We start from the raw sequence: 27,248 nt of genomic DNA, 5'->3' as shown, positions 1-27,248 counted from the left end.
TACCCCCAATACAATGTGCCCTAATTTTGCCCACTAATCTCTTATGTGGGACCTAATCAAATGCTTTCTGAATGTCCAGGTACACTACATCCACTGGCTCTCCCTTCTCCATTTTCCTAGGTACATCCTCAAAAAATTCCAGAAGATTGGTCAAGCATGATTTCCTCTTCGTAAATCCATGCTAACTCGGACCGATCCTGTTACTGCTATCCAAATGTGCTGCTATTTCATCTTTTATGATTGACTCCAGCATCTTCCCCACCACCGATGTCGGGCTAACTGGTCTATAATTTCCTGTTTTCTCTCTCCCAACTTTCTTAAAAAGTGGGATAATATTAGCTACCCTCCAATCCACAGGAACTGATCCTGAATCTATAGAACATTGGAAAATGATCACCAATGCGTCCACGATTTCTAGAGCCACTTCCTAAAGTACCCTGGGATGCAGACCATCAGGCCCTGGGGATTTATCAGCCTTCAGTCCCATCAGTCTACCCTACACCATGTTCTGTCTAATGTGGATTTCCTTCAGTTCCTCCATCACCCCACATCCTCTGGCCACTAGTACATCAGGAAGATTGTTTGTGTCCTCCTTAGTGAAGATAGATCCAAAGTACCTGTTCAACTAATCTGTCATTTCCTTGTTCCCCATAATAAATTCACCCTTTTCAGTCTTCAAGGGTTCAACTTTGGTCTTAACTATTGTTTTCTCTTCACATACCTAAAGAAGCTTTTACTATCATCCTTTATATTCTTGGCTAGCTTACCTTCGTACCTCATCTTTTCTCCCCATATTGCCTTTTTAGTTATAGAAACATAGAAATTAGGTGCAGGAGTAGGCCATTCGGCCCTTCGAGCCTGCACCGCCATTCAATATGATCATGGCTGATCATCCAACTCAGTATCCCGTACCTGCCTTTTCTCCATACCCTCTGATCCCCTTAGCCACAAGGGCCACATCTAACTCCCTCTTAAATATAGCCAATGAAGTGGCCTCGACTACCCTCTGTGGCAGAGAGTTCCAGAGATTCACCACTCTGTGTGAAAAAAGTTCTTCTCATCTCGGTTTTAAAGGATTTCCCCCTTATCCTTAAGCTGTGACCCCGTGTCCTGGACTTCCCCAACATCGGGAGCAATCTTCCTGCATCTAGCCTGTCCAACCCCTTAAGAATTTTATAAGTTTCTATAAGATCCCCTCTCAATCTCCTAAATTCTAGAGAGTATAAACCAAGTCTATCCAGTCTTTCTTCATAAGACAGTCCTGACATCCCAGGAATCAGTCTGGTGAACCTTCTCTGCACTCCCTCTAGGGCAATAATGTCCTTCCTCAGATTTGGAGACCAAAACTGTACGCAATACTCCAGGTGTGGTCTCACCAAGACCCTGTACAACTGCAGTAGAACCTCCCTGCTCCTATATTCAAATCCTTTTGCTATGAAAGCTAACATACCATTCGCTTTCTTCACTGCCTGCTGCACCTGCATGCCTACTTTCAATGACTGGTGTACCATGACACCCAGGTCTCGCTGCATCTCCCCTTTTCCTAGTCGGCCACCATTTAGATAATAGTCTGCTTTCCTGTTTTTGCCAAAAATGGATAACCTCACATTTATCCACATTATACTGCATCTGCCAAACATTTGTCCACTCACCCAGCCTATCCAAGTCACCTTGCAGTCTCCTAGCATCCTCCTCACAGCTAACACTGCCCCCCAGCTTAGTGTCATCCGCAAACTTGTAGATATTGCCTTCAATTCCCTCATCCAGATCATTAATATATATTGTAAATAGCTGGGGTCCCAGCACTGAGCCTTGCGGTACCCCACTAGTCACTGCCTGCCATTGTGAAAAGGACCCGTTTACTCCTACTCTTTGCTTCCTGTTTGCCAGCTAGTTCTCTATCCACATCAATACTGAACCCCCAATGCCGTGTGCTTTAAGTTTGTAAACTAATCTCTTATGTGGGACCTTGTCGAAAGCCTTCTGGAAGTCCAGATACACCACATCCACTGGTTCTCCCCTATCCACGCTACTAGTTACATCCTCGAAAAATTCTATAAGATTCGTCAGACATGATTTACCTTTTGTAAATCCATGCTGACTTTGTCCAATGATTTCACCACTTTCCAAATGTGCTGCTATCCCATCTTTAATAACTGACTCTAGTAGTTTCCCCACTACCGATGTTATCTTCTGTTGTTCTTTATACGTTACCCAATCCTGACCACTGACCAAATCCTGCCTCAGTCCTCAGCTGTATTCTGTTCCGTGCATCAGACTTTACGAAAGATATTCTCTTCAAAGAGACTTACAAAGATGGTGCCCGAGATCAGGGTATTTTACTCAAGAAGGAACTAGATGCTGGAAATTCGAAGGTAGACACATGTTTTTGTGATATAAAAGTTTGCAAATAAATATAGTGATTTAATAGCTATATTTATTCCATCACTATATTTGATAGTGATTGTAAATACCTTAGTCTCACACAGGTTAAAGCACAAGCAACCTTATTGTTTAGTTCATCATCATGTAAGCAGTACATCACACGTTCAGTCTACTGCAGCTACTGAAGACAATAGGCAAGTTCTTACACTATAAAACATATTTAAGTGGAGTTATAATTACTAAGCATTCTGATTGGCTAACATGCAATAGCCAATCTACATCTCTCCTTGTAGAAATGAAAAAGCAACTAAGGCATTTTAAACGATAAAGCCGAGTGATAAATAATGGGGTTAAACAAAATCTAATGGGTGGCCTGTTAACCCGCCCGGTCCTCGTGCGGTAGGGGGCTACCTCATCACCCTTTTCCTCTGAAAAGATGAGGGCTGGGTTGGTACAACCGCGGGGGACCCAATGGGTCTGTGGGGGGAGGCTGCCTCGGGGTGCCGGGGTGGACCGACGCGGGGACCGTGGGGTGCTGGTTACAAAAGGGGACGCGGGGGCAGACCGGCGCGGGGAGTGGGTGGACCAGTCGCGGCAGGTGCTGGAACGGCTGCAACAGGCATTGGTTTAAACTCGAGTGGTGGGGCATCAGGACCCTGGGACGCTGGACGACGTTCCTTCACAGGAAGGAGATGTTGACGGTTGTGTCTGTAGAGGACACCATCGACTTTGACCAGGTAAGAGCGTGGTTCCTTAGAGGGGCCATGAATGTGTTCCAGTTTAGTATGTCCTTTATCTGTTTGCAGTCACACCACTTGTCCTTGTATAAGTGGTTTGAGTGGCCTGCTGGTCTTGTCATAGAAACGCTTCTGCATGTCTCGATTAAACTGCAAATGCTTTTGTATCGTGGTGGGTGAGCGGACATTTGGCTGTGGCTGTTGCTGGGAGACAGGCAGTGGTGGACGCGTCTGGCGAGACATTAGCCGCTGGGCTGGAGAGCCGAGAACATTGTCCCTTGCAATATTTTGCAAGTTTAGCAGGTCTAGGTAGACGTAAGATTTAGCTAGTTAGGGGCGCTCCATGAGTTGTTTTGCGCTCCAAACAGCACGCTCGGCAAGTCCATTGGACTGTGGGTATTCTGGACTGCTGGTGACATGTTGGAAGTTCCACCGTTTAGCAAAGTCCTTAAACTTTTGGCTGGTGAATTGAGTTCCATTGTCAGTCTGAAGATGAACGGATACCCCATGCACGGAAAGGTGGATTTTCAGCTTTTGGATCACTGTTTCAGAAGTGATCGTTGGCAGGAAGTCAAGTTCGAACCAGTTGGAGTAGGAGTCCACTAAAACAAGGTAGTGTTTTCTGTGCCATTCACAAGACGTCGGCAGCCAGTGATGACCATGATAGGGAGGGAGCCGGCTGGGGTAAGAGGGGCTGCTTCTGCTGATGCGGTGACTGACTGTTGCAGACTGCGCACGATTCTGTTTTTTCACGTATATGTACTTGGTCATCCCGGGCCAGTAGATCATATTCTGGGCTAGTTTTACAGTGGCCCCCGTACCGGGGTGGCCTCCGTGGATTTCGTCGTAGTACTCATTCCGCAGAGTTGGGGGGATGACGGCCTTATGACCCTTGACGATTATTCAGTCCTGTAGCACCAGCTCATCACGAACCAGGAACCAGGAAGGAACTAGGGTCGTTTTTCAAACGGGGTGCTTGACTGCTTGTTTGGCCACCCGCTTCTTATGACGGATGTCAGCAGCTGTGAGGTTTTGTCTGCAGCTGTGTGTTCGGCAAGGCAGCGTAGGCGATCGGTGGGCACGAACGAGACCTTCAGGAGTGAGAATTTTTCCTGTTCAAAGGGGTGGCGTTCGCTGGTGGTGCACAGGGCTCTGGAGAGCATATCTGCAATGTGCATGTTATTACCTTTCTTGTAGACGATGCGGAAGTTAAACCATTGCAGCTACATCATCATTCGCTGTAGTTGAGCAGGGGCGGCATGGATAGGCTTGTTCAGGATGGTGGTCGGTTTCGACCGTGAAGGTTTTGCCTTCGCTGGCAGAGTTGATGCCAAAGGGCATCCTTAAAAACCTGTAGCGGCCGAATGGTGTGGCAACATTTGTTAGGGCAGACAATGCTCGGTCCAGTGGGATTTGCCATAAAGTGCTTTTGGCATCGAGGACTGAGAACACCGTTGCATTGCCGATCTGTGTTGCTACGTCCCAGTGGTTCTCATCGGATAGTGTTGGCGTTTAATTGCTATATTTAAATCTTTAGGTTTTATCAGATCCGTAACTCTTTCTTGTCTTTCTTGGTGGTTATGACCATGGTGGAGACCCAGTCGGAGGGTTCGCTGACCTCAGCAATGACTCCAATGGAGATCATGCGCTTAAGTTCGGCGTGTATTCTCTCCCGCATGCCATGGGGGACGTGGTGAGGTGCGCGAACTATTGGGGTGACTGCATGATCAACAGTGATCTTGTATCGTAGGCAACTTGCCAAGTTTGTCGTCGAACAAGTCTTTGTAATTGGATAGCATCTGCTGTGTCGGTTCCTCTGTCAAACAGTTTGTGGACAGCACGCCAGAAATAAACCAGCCCCAGGTCATGGCATGCATTGATGCCAAGCAGGGTTTCTGAGTTTGGTTGGACAATGTAAAAAATCAGGTTTTTAGTCTGCTCATTGACAGTGCATTTTAAATCAGCTTTACCCAACGGGTGAAGAACCTCCCCCCTGTAAGCATGTAGGGTGGAGGAGTCTTTTTTCATGAGTTCAGTGGTCTTATATTGTTGAACTCTTTGAGTGACATTAGGTTCACTCTGGCACCGGTGTCGACTTTGGCATTCAAAGCCTTGTTGTTTATTATCATGGTCACAGCAGGATCCATCAGCTTGCCTGGGGAGCGCAGGTTGAGGGAAAATACAGTTGAATCGGTGTCTGTGTTATCGGAATCATTCCCGTGGGAAGCATCGGCTTGTTCTTGGTAATCGGAATCAGATGGCTCTTGTTGAATCAGGTGCAGATTCGTCCTTGAGGCAGTGTTCCCACGCGATCGACAACATATGGCAAAATGGTTACGTTTCTTGCATTTGTGACAAACTTTCCTATGGGCAACGCAGAGTGGAAATAGTTGCAGTTTGGGCATCTCGTGGCAGGCATATTTGTATCTTTGCGGGACGCGTTTAAACATTTCTGCGGAGAGTAGTTAGCTATATTTACATTATGTTGCTGGTGAGGACTGGTGGGGTCAATATCAGCCAGTGGGGCTACGGTTTCTACCATTCGACAGGCATGAATGGCTTGATCTAAAGTAAGTTCAGCGTTCCGAAGCAGTTCAGCTCTTAGCTTGCGGTCGCTCATTCCTCCCACAATTTTATCACGCACGAGCTCATTAGTCAACTCGGCATTAGTCAACGAAGCGGCACCGTGTGCTCATGTGTCGTAGATCACTGATAAATCGTTCAACAGGCTCATCAGCCTGATGCTGTTGAGCGAAAAATCGTGTTCTCTCGAGTATACGGTTCGATGGCAGGTTGCACAGTTCTCTAAACTTCCTCAGTAGGACTGTCAGGTTGTCGATAGTTTCAGCTGGCACCAGCACCTGACCATTCGCGTCGAGGTGTGCTGAGGCGAATTCAAAGGTGTCCGCACGGATCATTGCTTCCAGACCCGCTAGATAGAGCAGTAGCGATGCCTTCAGATTGTCGGGGTCGTTTTGGTGAAATCGCTGTTAACCAATGAGAGTTGGACCCAATTTTCTGACACCATGTAAATTCCTTAGTCTCACACAGGTTAAAGTACAAGCATCTTTATTATCTAGTTCATCATCATATAAGCAGTACATCACACGTTCAGTCTACTGCAGCTACTGAAAACAGTAGGCGAGTTCTTACACTATAAATCATACATTTAGGCAGTTATAATTACTAAGCATTCTGATTGGCTAACATGCAATAGCCAATCTACAGTGAGTAAAAAATAAGGGTGCATATAGTTAAAATATCAAGAAACACCAACATACTGAAACATTGAAAGAAATACAGAAAATGCCAGAAATATTCAATGAGTATGAGAATAGGACAATGACGCTTCATAACGTAAGGAGGAAAAAGAAACCACTGAAGGTAATAGGATAAAATAGGCAGACGGATTTCTCAGCAAGGAGCAGAATATCTTCAAATGAGAATACCAGGAAGTGCTTGAATCAATTCACTGCCCCATATTTTCCAACAATGCCCACCTTGAAGTTCTGTTCCTCTCCAATGGGACTTCAGTCTGTTTCTTTTACCTTGTTCAGCCTCAATTTCCGTTTCCCTCCTGGTCTTTGATAAGGCACTGGCCCAAATTTGCGTCTGCATCCCATTTCTGACGATGGGCCGTTAATCTGAAATGTTGACTGTTTTTCTCTCTCCATGGATGCAGCGTGCAAAGGATTTCCAGCATCTTCTGGTTTTTGTTTCAGATTTTGCAGCTTGTGCAGAAGAAAGGAAGAAAGGAAGAGGAGGTACCCGAGGGCTGAGGGAGAGCTGAGAAGGGGAGGAGACAGCAAGGGCTACTGGAATTTGGAGAAGTCAATGCTTATGCCGCTAGGGTGCAAACTGCCCAAGCAGAATATGAGGTGCTGCTCCTCCAATTTCCGGTGGTGCTCACTCTGGCCACGGAGGAGGCCCAGGTCAGAAAGGTCGGATTTGGAATGGGAGGGTGAGTTGATGTGCTGAGACACAGGGAGATCACGTTGGTTAATGCGAACCGAGCGGAGGTGTTCGGCGAAACGATCGCCGAGCCTACGCTTGGTCTCACCGATGTAGATCAGCTGACATCTAGAGCAGCAGATGCAATAGATGAGGTTTGAGGAGATGCAGGTGAACCTCTGTCATAGTCACTCTACACTCTGCACCCTAGCGGCATAAACATTGACCTCCAATTTCCGGTAGCCCTTGCTGTCTCCTCCCCTTCTCAGCTCTCCCTCAGCCCTCTGGCTCCTCCTCTTCCTTTCTCCTTTATTCTCCCTCCCCCCCCCCCACCCTACATCAGTCTGAAGAAGGGTTTTGGCCCGAAACGTTGCCTATTTCCTTCGCTCCATAGATGCTGCTGCACCCGCTGAGTTTCTCCAGCACTTTTGTCTACCTTCGATTTTCCAGCATCTGCAGTTCCTTCTTAAACACAATACTCCTGGTGTGGTCTCACTAGGGCTCTGTGCAACTGCAGAAGGACCTCTTTGCTCCTATATTCGATTTCTCTTGTTTAAAGGCCAACATGCCATTTGCTTTCTTCACTGCCTGCTGTACCTGCATGCTTAAATACTGGCCCTCCTGCATCTCTTTTCCCAATGCTTTAAAAAGGTTCAAACATAGGCCGGGTATTATATGACTTTTGTTAACCCAAGGAGTTTGTGAAAAATACTATTTTATCCAATTAATAAAAGAGTAAAATCAGAGGAACTATTTGTACAGAAACAGATGTTCTTTGGCATAAATTCTCTCCTCCATATGTGATACCATCCTGGCTCAATGGTTATGCTGCTGTGGTACAATCCAAAATAGACAAAGAGTAAAGGAGACGAGATAATGAACAGTAAGTTCATCAGTTATAACAGCATAATTAGGCCATTCAGCCCATCAAATCTATTCTGCCATTGAATCATGCTGATCTATCATTCCACTCTCAATCCCATTCTGCTGCCTTCTCCCCATAACCCCTGACACCCGTACTAATAAAGAAAAGGGAAAAAAAATTATGAACCACATTGATAATAATGTTCACCTGTCACTTGCATGACAACATTTCTTTTAAATTGAATGTGGTTAGGAAATCATTGGTTGGCATATTTTTAATTAAGCTATACATCAACAGCAAAAAGTAAAGCTGCACAAATGGCTATACTTGAAAATGGGAAAATCTGTAAAAACTGTGAAAGGAATTAAAGATCTAAGAAATACTGTAATGAATAGTGAATCTTTGAATATGTTGTTAGAATTTGCGAGAATAAATTAGTACCTTGATCCTTTGATCATCGGTATCTGCAACTGTAGCAACACGAATCAACAGTGGATTACGTTTATCCACAGCTTCAAATTTCATATTCACTTGGAATCCATGTGGTGGTCTCTGGAAAAAATATTCAGTTGGCCACGTCACTTGTAGAAATGATCAAAAACTGTTAATCACATATATACATTGAATTATCGCAATATGCACAATCCGAGAAAGTTTAGCTTTGATAATGATTTCTGTAACACTGTAACAATATTAATAATGCACTGCCAGTAGTATTTCGCTTGGGCAGCTTACACCCCAGCGGTATGAACATTGACTTCTCTAACTTCAAGTAACCCTTGCTTTCCATCTCTCTCCATCCTTCCCCCTTCCCAGTTCTCCCACCAGTTATACTGTCTCCGATTACATTTTATCTGTTTGCTTTGTTGTTATCTTCTGCCATCTAACAATGATCTATTCTACATTTTCCTTGTTCTCCAATCCCGTTGTCATATTTTTACACCTTACACTTCCTTATCTATGTATCTCCCTCTCCCCTGACATCAGTCTGAAGAAGGGTCACGACCAAAAACATCACCCATTCCTCTCACTATATTGCTCCACTCTAGCAATAGTCTCCTTGTGAGTCAGCTGACCTCCAACTTCTATGCATCTGTTTGAAACATGGAAGTCATACAAGCTGGTGATAGACACAAAATGCTGGAGTAACTCAGCAGGACAGACAGCATCTTTCAGGTCAAGAGCCTTCTTCAGACTTCAATGGGAAGGCAGGAGAATTGTAGCTTACTAAGACCAGAGGCTATTAATGTGGAAGACATACAACTTTTCATATCTTTCCCTTTAAAATTCAATTAATTTTAACCAAATAAATTGTGATATTCCTGACCACTGAGGATTTGTTTTTAATCCACACAAAGGCAACATCTAGCATTTCTTAAAATAATTGCATAAATCTGAAAAAGTAATGATTTAATGGAACAGAAAATATAAACAAAATTATGAAACTTATATGCACACAAATATTGTCATCGAGCAGCACCTCATATTTCGCTTGGGTAGTTTACACCCCAGCGGTATGGACATTGACTTCTCCAATTTGAGGTAGTGCTTACTTTCTCCCTCCTTCCCCTCCCCTTCCCAGCTCTCCCACAGCGCACTGTCTCCATCTCTTCCTTTCTTCTTCCCCCCCACCCCCACATCAGTCTGAAGAAGGGTCTCGACCCAAAACGTCACCTATTCCTTCGCTCCATAGATGCTGCCTCACCCGCTGAGTTTCTCCAGCATTTTGGTCTACCTTGTCATCTGCATGAAAATGGCAGTAATGGAGCACCATAGGGAAAATAATTAATTTGTCTTAAAGCTACAATGGACGAGGACATCACATACACCTTCCAGTTTTGTAACCATGCTGTGTTACCCTGCTGCCTATTAATGACCACGTTCCCTTAATTTCACTCCTCAGCCCCAAGACACACCTTTTAAATTGCTTGTATACCCATGTTTTTGGAGACCCTACTCCTATTCTTGGCTTCAGTAATTCCATACGTTGATGCTATACCAGGCATGGGTTGAACCAAAAAATAGCTTTCATAGGTGTAAAGAAAGATTGTAAAAGGATGGTGCACATGGAAAGGAAGTAATTCAATTAGATTATGGATGGCATGGAAATAAAAAGAATTAAAAGGTACTTGTGGGTGATGGAAAATTCAGCACTAAGCAAGTTAAATCATTGTGCTATACGATACGATAGAACTTTATTTATCCCAGGAGGGAAATTGATCAGCCAACAGTCATAAAACCCAAGATACATGAAACATGAAATTAAAGTGACGAGTGGAAAGGATTGGGGATGTGCAAAGATTGGGGAGGGGGAGTGGAGTCAGTCTACCCCATGACAGAAGGGGGAGAAGTTGTACAGTTTTATAGCCACAGGGAACAAGGATCTCCTGTGGCGTTCTGTACTGCATCTTGGTGGAACCAGTCTGTTGCTGAAGGTACTCCTCAGGTTGACCATTGTGTCTTTGTCGGGGTAAGCTGTATTGTCCAGGAAGCTCCGCAGTTTGAGGAGCATCCTCCCCCTCCAAGACCAGCCTCCCGTGAATCCAACTCCGTCCCCAGGACAGTGCCAGCCTTCGCCCTGCTACCCCAGCACACGACAGTGAAGAAGATGGCACTGGACACCACCGTTTGGTAGAACATCTGCAGCATCTTACTGCAGATGTTGAAGGAGCGGAGCCTTCTCAAAAAGTACAGCTGGCTCTTGGAAGATGATAAAAACTCAAATAGTAAAAAAAACAAGCTGAATTATACAGCTAAATCTGTGCAGCATTTCCAAGGATGACATAAGGATATTAAAATGCATTTTCTTCCAAGAATGAACAAGGAGAATCGTATTATTTATATATATATATATATATATATCAATTTGTAATGTGTCAAAAGACAAAGCATTATGCATTATGCATGTTATAATATCTTCAGGATTATATTTGGGAATTTTTTGCCTATTTATCACGGCAGACCAATGCAGAAGTAAATAAAGAAACGAGAAAAGAGAAGAGAGTTGAAATTATTTCAAATTTAAGTAAGATGTTCCAATATATTTAGCTCCTATGGCGATTTTAAATGTTTGGTTTGATAATTTGAACATTTTCAAGTGATTTTGTTTCACAACAAGGTTTCAGGAGCTTTCTCCTTGATTGTGGTCCTAAACCTTATGTTACGTTATGAGGCATTTAATGGTTATGGTCGACAATATTACATTTTAAGATGACAGATGACCACATAAACCCCCAAATTGAACATGAACTAGCTAATGAGTTTTTAAATATGTGATTATTTCATTGCCATTGTTTGAAATCAATAGACAAACTATACATTGACCTTATTATTTGATATTTTCTGCTACTTAAAATTATATCTGATTAATTTTCTTAACAGTAACATACTATTTTGAAAGCACGGGCTGGAGCTGAGGTAGCACCCAATTCCTCCAAGTATTTCCTCCAAGAAAAGTTGGCTGGATCGTGATAGCCTAAAATATAAATAAAAAGTTAAGAATTGTATTGAGCAGGAGTACAATTCCAAACACAGAGAGTAGAACTAATGACTAATGTGGGGGAAAATAGGATAAGGTCGGATATGTCTTTCAAACATTTTACAGCACTTTAAACTGATAAATCTATTATTTTTTAATGTTAAATATAGTTTTGAAAATTACGACGTGATAATAAAGTATGATCATTTGGGTTGAAATAACAGCAAACGTACATGTCTTAAAGTCCCACTCACCTCAATAAAATATTTCTGCCCATTCCCTTTTCCTATCCAAAAGATATACAAAAGGGCAGAAAGTGCAAATTTCCTGCAGTTACAACAGTACAGGCGCACACCCACACCCACACCCAATAGAAAACTGCTCATTATTTATTCAAAGTGCTTGCACACTTAGTGCATCTGAAAACATTCAGATTGTCACACACATTTTGTACAATAGAATGGAAAAGCACACTGCGATGAGGATTAAGTGTGATGTGTGGGAAAGAACTGCAGATGCTAGAAAAATCGAAGGTGGACAGAAACGCTGGAGAAACTCAGCGGGTGAGGCAGCACAGGATTGAGCGTGATATACCTTCGCAAAATTAAACAAATATCTTTTCACATTTACTCTCCTACTCCTATTGGTGGCACTGCACATACATTTATATTACACAATTGTTTTTCCCCAGCAAGAAAATAAAAAGGACAATTTAACATTAGAAGTTTAAACATTTGTTTCTTGTTCACACTAAGAAACTGGCCAAGAGAATATCGGAGTAATTTTGTTTCAAATGAAAGTATTTACAGGTCTTTGTTTACTCCAATCAAATATATCAATAGCATCCAAACTGAAATGTTCTTCTGCATTTATATTTGAATGCTAAAGACAGTAGTTGAAATCACACATTTCCCAATAATCACATGCTCTATTCCAGGTCAGATGCATATATAAAAACTTGCAATTACATTCAGCCCTCAAGCAAAGATCAGACCTAACAAACAACCAGCTTGTTCAAAGAAAGAGGGAGGGGAAAGAGGGGGGGGGGGAAAGAGGGGGGGGGGGGAAGAGGGGGGGGGGGGGGGGGGAGAGGGGGGGAAGGAAAGAGGGGGAGCAGGTGGGATAGGAGAAAGGGAGTTGGGAGCGGGGCGTGCGTCAACCAAAGGACTTCAGCGGCTTCAATCCAGAGCCCGGGGGGGGGGGGGGGGGGAGGGGTCATCACAGAGGAGAGCTGATTCCCGAATGCTCCCATTGGCGGCTCCCGGCGGCAGGCTTCACGGGCCCGAGGACAAGGGGGGGGGGGAGTGGTCGGGAGGTGATGTCACTCACAGCGCGTGGATTACAGCGCGAGCAGAGCCATTGTGAGGTGCCCATCTTGTTTATTTTCAAACATTTGTGAACATTTTCGTAAATAGAGTTCGAAATTTTCAGGTAATCTGATTTTTGACTTCACCGGATAAATCGCTACAGGAATATGTAAAAGTTTTACCGTCAGGGCATCGTTTTATCGAGCAGTATGATTATACACACATCCAAGATCAATGTTTTGTAAGTATATAGACTAGACCGTGGTTGCGGGGGGAGGGGGGGGTGGCCTGCGGCATCTCACACACATTAACGACCCCCACACACACACACACAAACCACCCCCCTTGATATTATATTATTATTAATTCGATCCTTTTACCTCATCCTCGCCCTATCCACTCATGCATAGCCCCCAACTCGCGGGTGCGTCTAGAGAGGCAGGGGAGGTAGAGGGAGGGACAGGGCAGAGACAGAGAGAGAGGGGCAGAGACAGAGAGAGAGGGGCAGAGACAGAGAGAGGGGCAGAGACAGAGAGAGGGGCAGAGACAGAGAGAGGGGGGCAGAGAGGGGGGAGAGGGTGGGGCAAGAGGGGGGAAAGAGGGGGGAGAGAGGAGGATGGGGGGGAGAGGAGGATGAGGGGGAGAGGAGGAGGGGAGAGGAGGAGGGGGGGAGGAGGAGGAGGAGGGGGGGGGGGAGAGGGACCCGACCCGACGGACCCGAGAGCTCATTCTTCGCTCGCAGCGCGTGGAACACAGTGCGCAGATCCATTGTGACGTCATCAGCGAAAGACAGCTTTTTCCCCCAAAGTTTTTTCAGATTTGTGAACATTTTCATTAATAACTTGAGAAAGAAAGCATGAATTTTTCAAATAAGGTGATTTCAGACTCCACGGGATAAATGTAAAAATTTTACAGTTAGCGTGTCGTTTTTCCGAGAAGATGTGATTATACACAAACAAAGAAACACACACACACATCCAAGATCAGAGTTTTATAATTATAGAGATAATGTGAACCTACAACCTTGTAACTTCAAGTTTAACAGGTATAACTCCAGGTATTACTATTGCAATAAGACAAACTTTAAAACCTATGAAACAGTTCTCTGAACTAAAACAGAGACCAATTTACCTCACTGCCTCTGTCGAAGGACACATTCTGCCACATCCTTTCCCTTCATTCTTGCTTGTCATTTCTTAGTGCTTTTTCCATACTGACTTTAGCATGACAGGTTGCAAGGCTTCATAATCTTTCTTCAAAAGCTTTTTACAACTCTTGCTTTCCTGTACCAAATAATCCCGCTAATTGGCCCTTTCTCTTTACATTTCACATACATAAGAAGTGTGTAAATATGCAAATTCTTTGCATGGCCCAGATTTAGAACTGAAGCTACATAATCTTCATACACATGGAATACTTTCAGCTGAGTCCATCAAGATATCTTAATTATGGTTTGTCTAAATTGTGCCAATATTACAATATAATCAGAATGCTCTAAACTCTTGTCAGGACTTGAGGGCCTGAGCTACAGGGAGAGGTTGGGCAGACAAGGACTATATTCCTTGGAGTGCAGGAAGATGAGGGCTGATCTTATAGAAGTGTATAAGATCATGATGGGAATAGGTAGGATAGATGCACATGCACAGAATCTTTTAGCCAGAGTACCCAGAGAATTTAAACAATACTAGACTAAGTGGGACCCGTTGGGTCCCTTAATGCAATATTCCACCACTCATGCCTATCCCCCTCCCATCAAATCCACCCCTCCCTATCCTCCTCTACTCCCCCCTCTATCCCACCTTGCCCATCACCCTGAACCGCTTCTACCCCCCTCCCTACCACCCTGCACTCCACCATCCCTCTACCCCACTCCCTCCCTCTCTTTCCTCCCTCCCTCCCTCTCTCCACCACATCGTCCCTCATCCCTCTCTCCCTCCTCATCCCTCTCCCCTCTCACTTCCCCCACCCTCCATCTTCTCCCCCCGCGCTGTGGGCCAGGCTGTGACTCTCTCACTCTCCGCGTAACGGTGCGGTGTGTTAGGGCCGCTCCCGGTGTCCGTGCCCGCGGGCAGGAGCCGCTGGAGCACTGCCCGTCCTGGGACCCGCGGTGTCCCTCGCTAGCGGGTAGATAGCAGGGCTCGCCGCTGCCCCCCCATCTCCCTCTAACACCCTATCTCCCTTCTCTCCATTTCCCTCATCCTTCTCCCCTCACTCCCATTCCCTGCCCCAGCACCTACCCAGGTTGTAGAGCAAAGGTTCAAAGGTTCAAGGGTTATTTTATTGGTCACATACACCTAGGTGTAGTGAAATGCTTCTTGCCAGTGCAGCACATAAAGACAGAATACAGACAGTAATAAAGAAATTTAAACATAAAAACATCCCCCCACAATGGTTCCCATTATGAGGGAAGGCACAATGTCCAGTCCCCATCCCATGTCCACCCATAGTCGGGCCTATTGAGGCCTCCACAGTTGCCTTTACCGAGGCCCGATGTTCCAGGCCGTTCTCGCCGGGTGATGGTGCTCCGGCGTCGTGAGAATCCTCTCAGCGGCATGGGAACCCTGGAACGGCCGCTTCCCTTACCGGAGACCGCGGCTTCCGAAGCCAACAAGGCCGCGCCGGATGGAGCTCCACCACTGGCGATCTCGGCGAGAGATCCCAGGCTCCCGGTGAAAAGTTCAGCGCCGCCGCCCGCACCACAGACCCGCAGATCCGCGATGTTTCATCGGCGGTCTTCAGCTCACCGGAGCTCCAGCGCGGTGACCTGGGAAAGGCGTCGCCCGCTCCGCAATAGCGCTCCAGTGCTGTGCCGCAGCCGAAGCCGAGGTACTGGGCGGTCACCTCAGGAAACGCCGCTCCAGGCCCGCTGGTAGGCCGTGAGGACGGGTCGAAAGTGCAGCCTGGAGAAAAGATGCCTCTCCGACCAGATAGGGACCCTGAAAAGTAGTTTCCCCCTTCCTCCCCCCCCCCCACCTCCCACATAAAAAAGACTAGAACTCCGAAAACAAAACACTAAAACTCACTAAAAATAAAATAAAAGTGAAAAACGAACAGCTGCAGGCTGGGCAGCCATACCACACAGGACGCGCCCCCTAAGGAGCAGCGCCAGTGCCTGGAACTCGGCCTGGTTCTCATACTCGGCCTGGCCCTGGCTGTAGATGGCCGAAGCACTCGCGGACCTGGGCCTCGACGGAGCCGAGCTCGCTGTGCCGGGGGCGGGGTGAGGGTGGCTGGCGGGTGACCGAGCCAGAGCTGCCCGCAGAGCAGGAAGCGGAGGTTGTGGTGCAGGAGCTGCTGCTTGGGGCTGGGCTGTTTCGGGTCCCTCTGAATGTCCAGTTGGAAACCTTCCGCCCCTTCCTGCACCCTCTGCTCCACTAAAGATGCGATGGCGCAGGAAGGGGCGGACCGTCTTGGGGAGTGGGGACAGCGGAAGAGACTAATCTGCGCGGCGCTGGAAGGCAGGAGAAGAGATCGATATATGCGCATGCGCAGTTTTTAAGATTTTTTAAACCTCGCTAACGTTTACGACATTCAACCGATCGGAACGAAAATTGGTGCAAGCGCAGCACAGGAGAACGGGGAGTGAACTGGCGAAAAATCGTAGCGCTATCGCAAACCATTTTTGCGCAAATAGAATAACCGCCAAACTGGAGGAGAACAAGATCAGAGTTTTAGTTATGTATAGATTTCTATCTGTGGTTAAAATCCAGTATTCTGGCATCCTCTGGACATTGGCAGTGCTTGGACACTTGGACATTACTTCGATAATATTGCACTGTTTTAATTGAAGTGTACCACCTGGTGCACTGAATTCCTCTTACACTGTTTTTCTTTTAAAAATGTTATACTGCAGTTTAATAAATCGTCTTGCGAACCTGATGAGTATGAAAGAAGACCAGGAAATGGTGCTGTGTTAAGTTTAAAGAAAGTGCTGTAGACAGGACCTTAGCGAGTTTAAAGGTGAACCCAACAAACTTAATTGAAGCTCTTGTAGGAAGGTACTGCCGATGCTGGTTTACACTGAAGATAGACACTAAATGCTGGAATAACTCAGCGGGACAGGCTGGAGAAAAGAAATGGGTGATGTTTTGGGTCAAGACCCTTCGTCAGACGCTCACATCTGACCCGTTCCTGCCTTCTTCCCATATCCCCTGACTCCGCTATCTTTAAGAGCCCTATCTAGCTCTCTCTTGAAAGTATCCAGAGAACCGGCCTCCACCGCACAAATCATAGACAAATTTATTTCAGTCAAAAATAATTTTTCCAAACAGTTTATTTTTTTGTGATAAAACTATTTCTGCAAACAACAGATGCTATTCAATACTGTTTTATTACCCGATGAACCCCATTGGACCCATTGCTACCTAAGATAAATATGAAATGCCCTGCATTTGAAATTATGAGATGAGTTAAGGACCTGTCCCACTTTCACGACCTCTGCCGAGTTTGCCCTTGACTCATACTCGCAGCATGGTCGTCACAAGGTCGTAGGAGGTCGTAGGTAGGTCGTAGGTAGGTCGTGATGCTAGTCGTAGGTACTCGTGGCATCAAGTAGGTCGGGGCGATTTTCTAGCCTGATGAAAAATGTCCATGAGTAAAAAAGGGCGTGAATTAGGTTGTAAAAGTGGGACAGGCCCTTTACAAATCAACAGGATTTTCATTAAATAATTGAAGTAGAAAGCAACGTAGAAGGATTTTTGTATATATTACTGTACATGTGCTGTGAAAAAGAATTATGTTACAATGCAAAGTCTCAAGATAATAACTACAGCGTATTTTCACATTTTTAAACTGCTGCTCCTCTTAGTGTTATTTAATTACATCTCAGACATGAGCTTCACTGGCAATGCTGGAATTCATTGCCCAACCATCATTGCCAGGTTTAATGCAACTGGAGGCATATAGTCCCAGAACAGATAGTTTGTTTTAAAGAGGAATTCAGTGCATCAGGTGGTACACTTCAATATGTATTATGATCACCATATTTATTCATGTCAGCTTTTTTATTGGTTTAAATATTCCTTTGGCAATTAGTTCATGACTTTGAATAAATCCTCTAATTTAAGAGCAACTGAACCTCACCCTTAACCAGGGGTATTGTCCTTTCTGACCTACAAATCATGCCTCTCAGTGCTCTGCAGAAACAGCATACAAGGGTTAACAATCAACCTACTTTATGGATTAAACTGTCTTGTCCTCCACCATCAAATTCTCTTTGAAATGGAAGACGTTACACTGAGCAGCACCGAATCAGAGAAAGCAGCTAGTATAATTATTTATAAATCCATTGTGACACGATGTATAATTCTTTTCTTTCAAATACTAGGACACATTATAGTCGCCTAGGTGAAGTGTTCTGAACTTCTGAAGATTGAATTTAATGTTATCTTTATTTTCAATTGCAACAAAGACTACTCTCTCAATCATAATGTCTAAGTTAAAATATATATTTTTTTACACATAGTAAGCAGTTGTTCTCCTGCCTATTTGATCCCTTCATCATTGCCTAAATTAAACTAGCAGTCACACTTGACATAATACATCTTCATTGCTATTAATAGAATTTTATGACATTATAATCATTATTTTATTAACTACGTTGGTGCCTGCTCACTATATGCTGGCACCAATTGTTAACGATTTACACTACAATTAGAACAGAATATATATATATATATTTTGCCCACTACTAAATTCCCTGCTGATTTTTCATACATTTGAGATTGTATTTTCATTGAGAATACATTTTCATACATCAGAAGAATCTCAACCTGAAACGTCACATATTCCTTCGCTCTATCCTCACCCGCTGAATTTCTCCAGCATTTTTGTCTACATTCATACATTTGAAATGCTTTTTAATCTGCCCATTAAAACAAAAAAAATGCTTAGGTAGTGCTACAGTAGTTACAGACAACCATAATACATTTCCCAGTGAACATTATGTTTAAAGAGATTGTAGGAATCGTGGAGCAAGTGAATTTAAAAGGGGTGTGGGCAACTGGGCCCCACTGGGTATTAAGGGTACAAAGGAAATAGTTTCCTGGTGAGTTTAAAGAGAGCGCATGGTACAGGGCTCCAGCAAATTTTAAGAGGAATGCAGAAAACATCACTCTGGGCCAGACGCTGAACCACCAGGATTTCCAAAGAATTGGATCGTAGACTATTAGAGTTTTCCTGTATTCCACATGGAAATATACGGCAAAATTTATTTTAGACACTTTGTGAGACAATTTGATGCATACTTTTAAAAGATCCAATTGCTTTTGTTTGCCTCTTCTCCTGGACCTCTCCACTTGATATTACAGGGTTACTGTATGGAGTACAGTATGGAGCTCACTCCTTCTCAAAAAATACACGTCATACACATGTACTTATTTTTCCATTGGTTTAAGTCAACTCAGGTGCGGATCCACTGTACAGCACAGCATGTGCAAGAGAAACGATTTATGGGGACAAAGTATCTGCAGTTATAATATTAGGTCAACAAGCAGATGAATGCTACATTTTATGATAAATCAAAGGTCCCAGTAAAAGCAGCATGAAAAAGATCGGATAGGTCTGTACCCATTTCAGCACAATATAAAGGGTTAGATGTGAGGGAATGGGTTCATATAGTCCATTGAGTCAACACTGACTATGAAACACACAGGGAAACTAATCCTACCTTAATCCATAACCCCAATGTATTCTCCCCACATTCCCATCAACTCCTACCATTCACCTTCATTCAAGGGTAATTTATTGTGGCCAATTAATTTCCAACCTGTACATTTTTATGATGTAGGAAATCTGAGCCATTACAGGCAGAACTGCAAACTCCACAAAGACAGTGCCAAGGTCAGCACTGAACCTGGGTCGCTGCAGCTCTGAAGCAGCAGTTCCACATAAGTCTCACTAGAGCTCACTACTTGCAACCACCGCCAGGTAGGACTGACTATCTTAAAGCACTGTTAGTTCGGAACAACTTTTCCAACATGTAACAATTTGTCCCTTTTTTCACTTCTTCAACTTACCTCTCAGCTTGTTGGTATTCCTGAAACAAAATAGGAGTTTTTATTTGAAAGGAACTTAGTTGAAAATCTCATTTGTTGTTCATATGGAAATTCAGAAAAGTTTCAGGAGAGGTTTGATAAAGTTCCGAAAAATAAGGAGAAAAATGAAGATACATTAAATTAAACATATATATGAGGATAGATAGGAAATTGGTAAAGCATGGCTGTTTTGCAGACTGTTACATAGTAGACAGACAAGGAAAGATGAGGTCTGTTATTTGAATATATATGAGTAACCTATACATCTAGAACAGGACAACATTTCCAAATTTGCATATTACACCAAGCTGGGAAATGTGATACCCAGTTATGTGTGCAGTACAACCCTGCAAGAGAATATAGGCATGCTTGCAGAATAGTTGGCAACTGGAAGATAGAATTTACAGGTAAAATATTAATAAGAAAAGGGAAGAACTATAGAGACCTAATGACATGGTTCTAAAAATTGTGTGGCCTATGAAGTTGTGTGCATACTTCCAGAAGTTCTTGAAATAGTGATGGAGGAGTTTTGCAAAGCATTATGGAGGCATTTGGTACAAAAGCAGGGATAGTTCACTGAACCTGTAGAAACGTTCCACAATTCCAATGTCTCCAACTCTAGTTATCCAACTTTACAAAGGGTACTGGAAAATCAATTTACTCACACGTTTCCAGGGATGAACAACCCTGGTACTGGCAACCCTCGCTGCTGGCAACCCAAATTCCACCGACCTTGGTTGTGTGGCAATTAAATTATATGTATCTATCTATCTATCTATCTATCTATCTATCTATCTATCTATCTATCTATCTATCTATCTATCTATCTATCTATCTATCTATCTATCTATCTATCTATCTATCTATCTATCTATCTATCTATCTATCTATCTATCTATCTATCTATCTATCTATCTATGAACAATTTTTATTACTAGGTAGTCTAGGGTGTTCTCTTTGGACCAAAATAGGTTATCAATTTTAATAGTGATAAGGCAAGATCATGGCTAGATGAGGTAGGGCAAAGAGCCACACAACTTTATAGGCCGCACAATCTTTAGAACCATGCCATTGGGTCACACTGCCTCAGGAAAGCAGACCTTTCCCACCCCAGTCATTACCTTCTTCTCCCCACTCCCATTGGACAGATAGTGGAAACAAATGGGAAATTGAACTGATAGGTTAAAAGCGTACACCACCAGACTCAGAGACAGCTTCCTCCCTCTGCTATCGGACTTCTGTTCTTCCAACAGCTGCGATACTGCGTCAATTCTCCAATGTATTTCATTGGGGACATTGGACTTTTTCTCTGGAACTGTTACGCCACGATGTACCACTCTGTACGTTTTGTCCTTGAGTTTGGCTTGATTGAGTGCAATGTACTCAAGTATTGTATTATCTGATTTGATTGGATAGCATGTAAAGAAAAGCTTTTCACTGTACTTTGGTACATGTGACAATAATAAACCTTAAATTAAGAAAGGGAAACTATTCCCATGGGTGGATCAGAGACACAGATTTAGTTCTCTTTTTTCTTTTAAATGGCATAGGAGGCAATTTGGCCTGCTGAGGTAATGCTGCCTTTTGGAACATTTTCATCAGTTCAATTTCCCATTTGTTTCCCTGCAACCTATTCCCTCTCAAATGCCCATCAATTTTCTCCTGCCATCCACCTACACGAGGCACAATTGACTGTAGCCAATTAATCTATCAATGTATGTTCAGGATATGGGAGGAAACCGGCACACCTGGGAGAAACCAGTGACACTAAAACATTGGAAACGCCACACAGCCAAGACCAGAAGTCAGAATTGAACTTGGATCTGTGCAACAGCAGGACTAACAGTTGTGCCCCCTGTGCCATCCCTTTGTTAGCTTTAATAATGACAATTAATCAACCAGTAAGAACAGCATTAGAATATGAATGGACCAGTTATGGCTTTATTAAAATTTAATGCCCCAGCAACAGCCGTAAGTTCCAAACTCATGTCTCTAGAACAATGATCCAAATTTTTTTAGTCTGCAACAAAAACACTATGCTATGATAACTGTTTTTAATGAAAAGATGCAAGATAGACTGGAGGAACCTCTTTTTGTGCAGAAGGTAAATATCATCTGAAATTGCCTGCGCAGTTGACTTCGATAAGGAGCCTTCAAAACCAAACTGAAATGATACTTAATAGAAAATAATTTGGAGAGCCATGAGGAAGAGTAAGGGCATACATTTAATAGGATTGCTCTTCTAGGACGCACAGTAAACTCAGTGGTTGAATAATCTTCTTCCAATAAACATTTCTATGGATTTATGGATTCTGAAGCTTTTCAGAGATATAAGTTAACAAAGTGAATAATAAAATATGTCTACTTTCAGAATATATAAAAATTAGGTAGGTCTATCGATACATATATATTTTTTAATGAATTCTATACACATTCAAAAGCATGCATTGTAGGAGAATAATGTTTCTGACACCTTTACCATTTTGCTTCAAACGCTTTTCATAAAAATAACATTCTGAATATTGTAAGTAACCAAAGAGTAGGATTCTCCCAGTTGAACTGTTACCAAAGCATGTGTGAACTATTAAAGCAGACTACACAATTATATTTTAGCTAACAAATGTCAGCTCCACTAAAAATCGTGAATTCCAAGCACACAATTTTATGAGAGGCCTTCAAATGACAATTTTAATGAAGGCACACAAATACATTGTTATTGGGAAATATATTCATTTCTGATATTTTTCATTTAAAATCTTGTTTTAAACATTGCAACACTTAAGAGCAGAAAGAATGATACTTCTTGGGGGAATAATTTTGTCTACAGAATTACAAAACTTGTACTCCAAGAGCAGAACTACATTTTCTAACAACATTTATTGGAGACTAGACTAAGTGGGTCCCAGTCACACAGAAGGCCTGGTCCCTCAACGCAACCCATTCCCCAACCCAATATTCCACCACCCACCCGTTCCCCCAACGCAACCCGTTCCCCAACGCAATATTCCACCACCCACCCGTTCCCCCAACGCAACCCGTTCCCCAACGCAATATTCCACCACTCACCCATAGTCCCTAACTGTGTAGGCGCGGCTCATTTCCCCTCATCCCCCAGCACTCCCTCCCCCTAGATAGATAGAGAGCATCCCGGACATTGCAACCCTCGCAGGATATTCTATACATTAATTTTATGTAACCATTTTCTGCGCACCTCTTGGTATAATACCTGATCTACCGGAAATGTGCCAGAATCATGCCTATCTTATATATTACAATGTTCTAAACCAGGGGGACAAGGATTATTTTACTACAAATACTCAGAAACAAAAAATAATTAAATAAACCAAAGTGGCCAGCTTATCAGCTCATTAAATTTACAAAAAACAGTTTGCTGAATATGGCCATTGTGTTCAGAGAATGAGGGCGAATACATTAGTCATTTGGAGTTGATTCAAATGGAACACTTGTTTCCAGAAATGCATCCTGAATGCCAAGTGAGATAACAGTGTATTGTGCTGGGGAATATCATAGAATTTAAAAAACATGAAGTTACACAAAGGGGTGCTTTGGCAGGATAGATTAGAGGGCTCGTCTAGGAGGCTATTTGGGTGGAACTGAGAAATGAGAAAGGTATAGCAACACTTATAGGGGTGTATTATAGACCGCCTAATGGGGAGCGAGAATTGGAAGAGCAAATATGTAAAGAGATAGCAGATATTAGCAGTAAGCACAAGGTAGTGATTTGGGGAAATTTCAATTTTCCACACATAGACTGGGAAACACATTCTGTAAAAGGGCTGGATGGTTTGGAGTTTGTAAAATGTGTGCAGGATAGTGTTTTGCAGCAATACATAGAGGTACCTACTAGAGATGGGGCAGTGCTGGACCTCCTGTTAGGAAATGAGACAGGTCAGTTGACGGAGGTATGTGTTGGGGAACAGTTCGGGTCCAGTGATCACAATACCATTAGTTTCAATATAATTATAGAGAAGGTCAGAACTGGACCAAGGATTGAGATTTTTGATTGGAGAAAGGCTAACTTTGAGGAGATACGAAAGGATTTAAAAGGAGTGAATTGGGACATTTTGTTTTATGGGAAGAATGTAGTAGAGAAATGGAGGACATTTAAAGGTGACATTTTAAGAGTACAGAATCTTTATGTCCCTGTTCGGTTGAAAGGAAAGAGTAATAATTGGAAAGAGCCATGGTTTTCAAGGGAAATTGGACACGGTTCGGAAAAAGTGAGAGATCTACAATAATTATAGGCAGCATGGAGTAAATGAGGTGCAGTGGATGTTGTCTATATGGACTTCAGTAAGGCCTTTGACAAGGTTCCACATGGAAGGAAGGTTCAATTGTTGGGTATTAATAGTGGAGTAGCAAGATGGATTCAACAGTGGCTGAATGGGAGATACTAGGGAGTAATGGTGGATAACTGTTTGTCAGGTTGGAGGCCGGAGACTAGTGGGGTGCCTCAGGGATCTGTGTTGGGTCCACTGTTGTTTGTCATATACATCAATGATCTGCATGATGGTGTGGTAAATTGGATTAGTAAGTATGCAGATGATACTAAGATAGGTGGTGTTGTGGATAATGAAGTAGATTTTCAAAGTCTACAGAGAGATTTTGGCCATTTGGGAGAGTGGGCTGAAAGCTGGCAGATGGAGTTTAATGCTGATAAGTGTGAGGTGCTACATCTTGGCAGGACAAATCAAAATAGGACGTACATGGTAAATTGTAGCGAATTGAGGAATGCAGTTGAACAGAGGGATCTAGGAATAACTGTGCATTGTTCCCTGAAGGTGGAATCTCATGTAGATAGGGTGGTAAAGAAAGCTTTTGGTGTGCTGGCCTTAATTATATTGAAACTAATGGTATTGTGTGCTGGCCTTTATAAATCAGAGCATTGAGTATAGAAGTTGGGATGTAATGTTAAAATTGTACAAGGCATTGGTGAGACCAATTCTGGAGAATGGTGTATAATTTTGGTCGCCAAATTACAGGAAAGATGTCAACAAAATAGAGAGAGTAGAGAGGAGATTTACTAGAATGTTGCCTGGGTTTCAGCACCTGTTACAGAGAAAGGTTGAACAAGTTAGGTCTTTATTCTTTGGAGCGCAGAAGGATAAGGGGGGACTTGAGAGAGGTCTTTAAAATTATGAGAGGGATAGACAGAGTTGACGTGGATAAGCTTTTTCCATTGAGAGTAGGGAAGATTCAAACAAGAGGACATGATTTGAGAATTAAGGGACAAAAGTTTAGGGGTAACATGAGGGGGAACTTCTTTACTCAGAGAGTGGTAGCTGTGTGGAATGAGCTTCCAGCGGAAGTGGTGGAGGCAGGTTCAATTTTATAATTTAAAAATAAATTGGATAGGTATATGGACGGGAAAGGAATGGAGGGTTATGGTCTGAGTGTAGGTAGACGGGACTAGGTGAGAGTAAGTGTTCGGCACGGACTAGAAGGGCCGAGATGGCCTGTTTCCATGCTGTAATTGTTATATGTTTATATGGTTATAGAAACATAGAAAATAGGTGCAGGAGTAGGCCATTCGGCCCTTCGAACCTGCACCGCCATTCAATATAATCATGGCTGATCATCCAACTCAGTATCCTGTACCTACTTTCTCTCCATACCCCCTGATCCCTTTAGCCACAAGGGCCACATCCAACTCCCTCTTAAATATAGCCAATAAACTGACCTCAACTACATTCCAGAGATTCACCACTCTCTGTGTAAAAAATGTTTTTCTCATCTCTGTACTAAAAGATTTCCCCTTTATTCTTAAACTGTGACCCCTTGTTCTGGACGTCCCCAACATCGGGAACAATCTTCCTGCATCTAGCCAGTTCAACCCCTTAAGAATTTTGTAAATTTCTATAAGATCCCCCCTCAATCTTCTAAATTCTAGCGGGTACAAGCCGAGTCTATCCAGTCTTTCTTCATATGAAAGTCCTGACATCCTAGGAATCAGTCTGGTGAACCTTCTCTGTACTCCCTCTATGGCAAGAATATCCTTCCTCAGATTAGGAGACCAAAACTGTATGCAATACTCCAGGTGTGGTCTCACCAAGACCCTGTACAACTGCAGTAGAACCTCCCTGCTCCTATACTCAAATCCTTTTGCTATGAATGCTAACATACCATTCACTTTCTTCACTGCCTGCTGCACCTGCATGCCTACTTTCAATGTCTGGTGACATTGCCGTTGCATCTCCCCTTTTCCTAATCGGCCACCATTCAGGTAATAGTCTACTTTCCTGTTTTTGCCACCAAAGTGGATGGATAACCTCACATTTATCCACATTATACTGCATCTGCCATGCATTTGCCCACTCACCCAGCCTATCCAAGTCATCTTGCAGCCTCCTAGCATCCTCCTCACAGCTAACACTGCCCTCCAGCTTCGTGTCATCCGCAAACTTGGAGATGTTGCATTCAATTTCCTTGTCCAAATCATTAATATATATTGTAAATAGCTGGGTTCCCAGCACTGAGCCTTGCGGTACCCTACTAGTCACTGCCTGCCATTCTGAAAAGGACCCGTTAACTCCTACACTTTGCTTCCTGTCTGCCAGCCAGTTCTCTATCCACATCAATACTGAACCCCCAATACCATGTGCTTTAAGTTTGTATACTAATCTCTTATGTGGGACCTTGTCAAAAGCCTTCTGAAAGTCCAGATATAAAACATCCACTGGTTCTCCCTTATCCACTCTACTGGTTACATCCTCGAAAAATTCTATAAGATTCATCAGACATGATTTACCTTTCATAAATCCATGCTGACTTTGTCCAATTATTTCACCACTTTCCAAATGTGCTGGTATCCCATCTTTAATAACTGACTAGCAGTTTCCCCACTGCCGATGTTAGACTAACTGGTCTGTAATTCCCTGTTTTCTCTCTGCCTCCCTTTTTAAACAGTGGGGTTACATTAGCTACCCTCCAATCCTCAGGAACTACTCCAGAATCTAAAGAGTTTTGAAAAATTATCACTAATGCATCCACTATTTCTGGGGCTACTTCCTTAAGTACTCTGGGATGCAGCCTATCTGGCCTTGGGGATTTATCGGCCTTTAATCCATTCAATTTACCTAACACCACTTCCCAGCTAACCTGGATTTCACTCAGTTCCTCAATCTCATTTGACTCCCGGTCCCCTGCTATTTCCGGCAGATTAATTAAGTCTTCCTTAGTGAAGTCAGAACCAAAGTAGTTATTCAATTGGTCTGCCATGTCCTTGTTCCCAATGATCAATTCACTTGTTTCTGACTGCAAGGGCCCTACATTTGTTTTAACTAATCTTTTTCTCTTCACATATCTATAAAAACCTTTGCAGTCAGTTTTTATGTTCCCTGCCAGTTTTCTTTCATAATCTATTTTCCCTTTCCTAATTAAGCCCTTTGTCCTCTTCTGCTGGACTCTGAATTTCTCCCAGTCCTCTGGTAGGCTGCTTTTTCTGGCTAATTTGTATGCTTCTGTATGTAT

At 43.3% G+C, this 27,248-nt stretch overlaps 1 protein-coding gene across 1 annotated transcript in view; it reads right to left on the bottom strand.

The window, feature by feature from the left end:
- LOC116972405 (lethal(3)malignant brain tumor-like protein 4) overlaps positions 1-27,248 on the bottom strand; it is a 348,065-nt gene that overhangs the window by 156,960 nt on the left and 163,857 nt on the right. Inside the window, exons 15-16 of the mRNA XM_033020053.1 lie at positions 11,328-11,413; positions 8,380-8,490 (exon numbers count right to left, since the gene is read on the bottom strand). Of these exons, the coding sequence (XP_032875944.1) occupies positions 8,380-8,490; positions 11,328-11,413 (197 nt within the window). The remainder of the gene's footprint in view (positions 1-8,379; positions 8,491-11,327; positions 11,414-27,248) is intronic.

Source organism: Amblyraja radiata, chromosome 4, assembly GCF_010909765.2.
Source record: "Amblyraja radiata isolate CabotCenter1 chromosome 4, sAmbRad1.1.pri, whole genome shotgun sequence".
Classification (NCBI taxonomy): domain Eukaryota; kingdom Metazoa; phylum Chordata; class Chondrichthyes; order Rajiformes; family Rajidae; genus Amblyraja; species Amblyraja radiata.
This window is presented reverse-complemented; position numbering and strand designations above follow the sequence as displayed.